Source organism: Adiantum capillus-veneris, chromosome 13 (genome assembly GCF_014529385.1).
Source record: "Adiantum capillus-veneris isolate H3 chromosome 13, ASM1452938v2, whole genome shotgun sequence".
Classification (NCBI taxonomy): Eukaryota; Viridiplantae; Streptophyta; class Polypodiopsida; order Polypodiales; family Pteridaceae; genus Adiantum; species Adiantum capillus-veneris.
The window spans coordinates 56,528,028-56,533,897 of record NC_140943.1 but is presented as its reverse complement, the minus strand read 5'-3'; the positions used below and the strand labels follow the sequence as shown (position 1 = coordinate 56,533,897).

Below are 5,870 nucleotides of genomic sequence, written 5' to 3'. Positions count from 1 at the left end.
AATTGTCATGACAAGGCCAACCAAGCAAGACTAGTTTTTTTTTCAAGATCAGTTTTTCCACACTATTTTGTATGTGAAAATGTGAAATAATGTAAAACAACATAATCCCTAATGTTGAAGCCACCTAATAGGCATTTTTTAATGTAGTGACTCCTCCCCTGGGTTTTGGGGGTTTGGGGGGGGGGGGGGGGGGGGGGGCGGCGATGGGGGGACTTCAAAAGCAAACACAATATATACATGAAAAGAAAATGTATAAATCTTCTTGTGGATTGACTAATTTTGCAGGAGGTGTGTTTAAACCTTCAAAAGTGAACAATGGTGGAAGAGGCTAACAGTAGGAGGGGCTAAAACCGACTCTTTTTTTGCCAGTATCAATGGAGACAAGGAACGAAGAGAGTTGCCAGTTGCCGAGAACGCCCAGGGGAAGGGGGGTAACATCAAAGGAGAGGCAATGCATGCCTTCTTGGTAGGGGAAGAGGACGTTGTGAGGGGGCAGCAAGATGCTGGCTCCCCCCTCAAAGTGAAGTTCCAGAGACGGGGTGTTGACGTGAGTAGGCCCCTGATTACCATCAAATTTGTAGCATGAGCCTGGCCCATCCGATTTGACTTCCTGCAAATTTTTTGCCTTTGCAGCCGCTCTGAAGGCATCCCGCACAACCGCATAATTTCGACTCCTCAAATATGAGAGCGTTGATCCTGTATCCAGCAAAACCGCGCCGCCTTCTGCGTTACCTTGACTCGAGCTGCTGCTGCTGCTTGCCGCTTGCTGTACATTGAAACCGGCCACCTGCTTATTTTCAATGCTTATCCCAATCAAACCCACCACGTACGTCCCCTTCCACCTCTCTAAATCCATCAGCCTCGTGAAGACTGTGTTCGATGGTAGCTCCATCTCTCCCAGCCCGAGTACCCCCTCTCCCGGTGCACCAGGACCTGCAATACAATTTTTTGCCACACAAAAGTTTTAGACAAATTTCCTCAATAATTCCCACTTTGCATCTTCTTTAGCCACAAATAACATTTACATTAAGAAAAGGGTATTACCAAATGCCCAGATTGACCTTGGCATCCACAAACTTTTCCTAGCAAATTAGGTCTCCTCAATCTCAAAAAATTAAAAAGCTTTCCAAAATATCTTAAGTGCATAAGTGAAGGGAGAGTTTAGGAAATGAAAAGATCCATGGAAATGGAAAGTCAAAAAACTTTTTGTGTCCATATAGATAGAGATGGTCGAGTGCCCCTTGGTACATTTGTGTTTTTCTTTGCTTATTTTCTCTTTAGGGTTTTCTTCTCTTTAGAGTTTCCTTCCACTATGTCAGTAGTGAATATACTATTTTTTTGAAGCCATTAGGAGAGCAGGAAACATGAGCTTGAAGATGAACTAATTTGTATCTTACGGCACAAGAAGTTCTCAAATAGATTTCCACAACAGTTTCCACATCATCGGGACTTTACTACAATTAGATCGTCAGCTTTTACAAGGGAGGCACAATATACCTAGCTAAATGCCATTGTGTCTAGGACACAACATACCTTGCTAGGTGCCATTGGGGATAGGGAACCATCGATCGGTGCTAAGATGTAAGTGAGTTGAGCTTGAGCACAATGATATGCCCCTAACAACACATAGCTGAACATGTCATGCCTCTCAAGCACAAGCTCATGATATAAACCAATGACTTTATCCTAGCTAGATATATAGTGCTTCTTTATATTACTTCATAATATATATGAAAAAGTTTAAGGAAAATAAAACAAAACAAAGAGTGAATTTTTAAAGAATAGAAATTTGTAAACCTTGTGGACGATCTGGGTTGGGAAATCTTCTTGGCATGCAAAAGAAGATGCTCTCAAAATCTCCTTGAGATACGAAAGAGTAAGACAGAGCACCGAAGCCGAGCAATCCCCTTGCTGGACTATTATTACCTCTTGCTTTTTCCAGGCACCCAAATATCACTGGTTGGAATAGATCTCCAGCATATGAAAATGTATCTTGTACGATTATGCCGCTGACTTCAAGCTGCATGTCAGCATATTTGGTGGAAAATGTGCACTCTCCTTTGTCATTACAACCCTGCAAAGGCAATGACATAGCAACAATATTAGGTCACTGCACAAAGGAACAATGTACCCCAATTACAAAACATTTCAATTTAGAGGTTACCTTTTTACCTTGAAACTTTCAACATTTTTTCTAAAAAACATCATAAGGTACTACTATGAGGGACGAGCCCATAGCAATTTGATATGTGTAGTACAGGGCAACATGAAGCTTAGTTGGGGTATGGCAAATCCCCTACCCCCAAGATCGATGTAGCTAAACCAGTGCTACCTTTACATTATCAAATGAAAATTTTGACATTTTTCCACTTGTGTAAAGGGGCTCTCCTTGTTGTTTTCCTATCAAGTGTTAAAAAGTATGAGCTACTACTCACCCTTGACCAAGCATCGCCTATAGAACGTCATCTGCATACCACAATTTATTCATGGCATGCAGACCTCATACTCCATAGGACTTGAAAACAAAAAACTGCAAAAAGTTGACATCTTGAGCTAAAATTTGTGTGAAATATCATGGGTGGGTAGTACACTTTTAAGGGTGGGAAGGTGTTTTGCAATAGCAATTCTTTTAAATGTGGGGACTAGTAAAAGTTTTGCAAATCAATTTTAAATTTTTGCGCCCATTGTTCCTTCGGAAGAACTATCTACTAATATAGAACATACCTTAGATGTTTTTATTTTGGTCAAACATATTCGATCAAACACTTCCAAAAACAGCCATGTCTCAGACACAGTTTTTTTGTCCACCCACTTACGCTTTCACCCTTTTAGGGCTTTTTCTTCACCAAACATATTCGATCAAACACTTCCAAAAATAGCCATGTCTCGGATGTAGCTTTTTTGTCCACCCACTCATGCTTTCACTCTTTTAGGGCTTTTTCTTTACTTTGCTCACCATGGCCTTCTCTTCTTAAGATGGTCGAAATTGCTAGAGTGGGGAAGGGAAGGCCATGCATGGTGAGGAAGGTGAAGACAAGGCGTCGAGCGATTTGCAAGCGAGGTGAGTTGCCATGGTTAAACCATGTCCGCATGTGAAACATATCTTACTTGCATAAAATGTGGCCTTAAGGGGAGAGTATGGAGCCAGCTATATGCTTCCTACCCTTCCCCACAATATTAGTTTACACTAGTATAGCCGGCGGCGAAGCTCTCTCTCTCTCTCTCTCTCTCTCTCTCTCTCTCTCTCTCTCTCTGTCTCTGTGTGTGTGTGTGTGTGTGTTTTTCCCAGACGTTGCAGGCGACACTGCGAGATGAAACAGCTTCTGACGCGTGGGGGGGGGGGAGCCGGAATTCCCTCCCCCTTTATCTATTAGTATAGATACTCATACAAAGCTTCAGAGGGAATAAAATAAAAGAAAACAAAAAAAAGCATTGGTAAGATAACTTGCCCGGTTGCTGGGGATGGAAAAGCAGATATCCGAGGGGCACGGAAGAGGTTCGAAAGAGGAGGAATGAGAGCGGTTATAAGGCGGGCCGGTGGAAGCAGCTTTAGGGTTGGCATTTAGGCCTTCGCGGCATTCAAGCCAAGACAGGCTGCTGCCGGTGTCAACCATGAAGGTGTAGGGCATAAGCGGGTCTCCAACGTGGAGTCGCACGTAATAGTCCGTGCTGCCGTCTTCAAAGCCATCGAAGAGTAGAACCTGCAGATTATCGTACTCAGTGTCCGCGAGTCGCCTAATTGTCTGCAGCTGAACAAGCGAGGCGCTGTCATTTATGGTATTCTTCACACGCACAGCTAGCTGCGCCTGGGTTGCTGCACTAGTCCTCCACAGCGCTAACGCTTGCTGATCATCTGCTTTTGCTGTTGTCTGCATATTGCCCTGCAGCTCTGATGGACGTCCGTGCAGCAGATCCGCCGCCATTACCATATTACTTCCTGCACCTCTCGATCTCTTCGCCCTCTCCTGCTGCACATGATGCTCATGAAAGCTCGATAATGTTCCATTGATCCTCTGTCCCTCTTCTAACCTTGTCGCGTTAATAACGTTATACACAAAAGACAGTAAAATTACTCCCCACCACGTTAACACGCCTTTTGTTGAGAGCAAGCAGCTCGTCTTCTTTGGTGTCATTCTGAGCTTCTGCGTTACTTCATCCCTTAGCTGTTACCATTACACAAGATGCCACCGCTAAAAGTAGGAGCACCTCGGCTTGTAGTCGGGAGCACAACTTTTTTTTTATTATTTTAGTTTTCTTCTCAACCAATGAGATGTAGGAGAATCTTTCCCTGCGTTTGTGTCAAAATATGAGCAAAATCTTAGTCTTAGTGCTCTAAAAAAACCTAGGTTTAGTGTAATTCCACCTACAAATTTTGAAATTTACCTCTAAGTTTTACATTTGAAGGTGACAATTTTTTTTGAAAAAATTAATCTAATTTGGTGTAAAAACCTTTTAATTTTGTCAATTACCTCTATTGTTTCAAATATGTAGGTTTGCCAAGTTTTTGGGAAAAAGTTTTTGTCGAGCACTGAAAATCTATAACCTTTTTTATAAAGGCAACTAGGTCTCTCCAATATAGGGAAAATAAAAAGTCTTTCGAAACATATTGAGTGAGTAAGTGAAGGGTGAGTTTAGAAAAGAGAGGAAAGCCGGACAAAGCTGAAAAGTCAAAATACATATAAAATTGGAAAGTCAAAAAACTTTTTTTGTCCTAGATCTTTAAGGTCTCTTGGGATAGTTTCCTACGATGTTAAAATACTTTTGTTCTTGGGTGTGTGTGTGTGTGCGCTAATAAAATGAAAAAAAATCGTATAACCTTCTATCACCCAAGTGTGGTAGATTGGTTATGCCATTTTCCTCTTGAATAACAGGTCTTGACTTCAACTCGCCTTGTCGGATAAATCTTTAAAGTCTCTTGGGATAGTTTCCTACAATGTTAAAATACTCTTCCTCTTCTCTCTCTCTCTCTCTCTCTCTCTCTCTCATGCAAGGACGTTGTATCCATTCTTCTCACATCCAATTGAAAATAGCTTCGTCATTGCTTGTTGCTATTTGCTATAGAGTAGCACATTGTTTTTATTGTTATTGAGAGAATCTTTGACTAGGAATACCTTTTAAAAGGAAATTAGGTCTCTCCAATCTCTAAAATTTAAAAAGCCTTTCAAAACATCTTAAGTGAGGAAATGAAAGGTGAGTTCAAAAAATAAAAACACCCATGAAGGTGGAAAGTCAAAAGACTTTCTATGTGCGTATAAAGAGATGGTCTACTTCACATAAGTACATTTGTGTTTTTTTTTCTCTTTAGCATTTTCTTCTCTTTAAAGTTTCCTTGCAATATGTACTTGTACTATGTAGGTAGTCTTTTTTTTTTGAAGTCATTAGGAATACGTTACGTTATAATTCTTTTATATTAGGAAAGAAGCTAAAGTCTATATGGAATAGGGTTGAGAGTGAATTGAGGATGAAAGTTATGCCTTTTCCGCTTAACAATGTGGTGCTATTTCTATGGAATGTATTGGAGGCAAGACCTCAATGTCCCGGGGAGGTCACCTAATAAAAGTGTAACCTATCACATGAGTTCAACAGAAGGGTATTTAAAGTTCTTGAAACTCACAAAAATATATCAACAGAAGGGCATTATTTTTTCAATTTTTGAAAAAAACTTACAGATGTTAAAAGATAAGGGTACATTATATTCCTAACATAATTCATAGATAAGGGGTTTTACAAATATGTCTTGAACGCACGTGATATGGTAGTTTTACATATAGTGAACCCCCCGAGCTCAATGTTCATATAAAGGGGCTAGGGTCAGCTTGCCTTACTTTTGTAAGTATATAAGAGTGGAGCTTTCATATATGGACTTTGGT

The 5,870-nt window shown here is 40.7% G+C and overlaps 1 protein-coding gene across 1 annotated transcript; it reads right to left on the bottom strand.

The window, feature by feature from the left end:
- Positions 1-328: 328 nt before the first annotated feature.
- Positions 329-4,133, bottom strand: LOC147444046 (aspartic proteinase nepenthesin-1-like). The gene is made up of 3 exons (XM_086528063.1): positions 3,450-4,133; positions 1,927-2,074; positions 329-933 (listed from the first exon to the last, which is right to left on the bottom strand). The coding sequence occupies exons 1-3, from the start codon at positions 4,131-4,133 to the stop codon at positions 329-331; spliced, it is 1,437 nt and encodes a 478-aa protein (XP_086384189.1).
- Between the last annotated feature and the right edge of the window lie 1,737 nt (positions 4,134-5,870).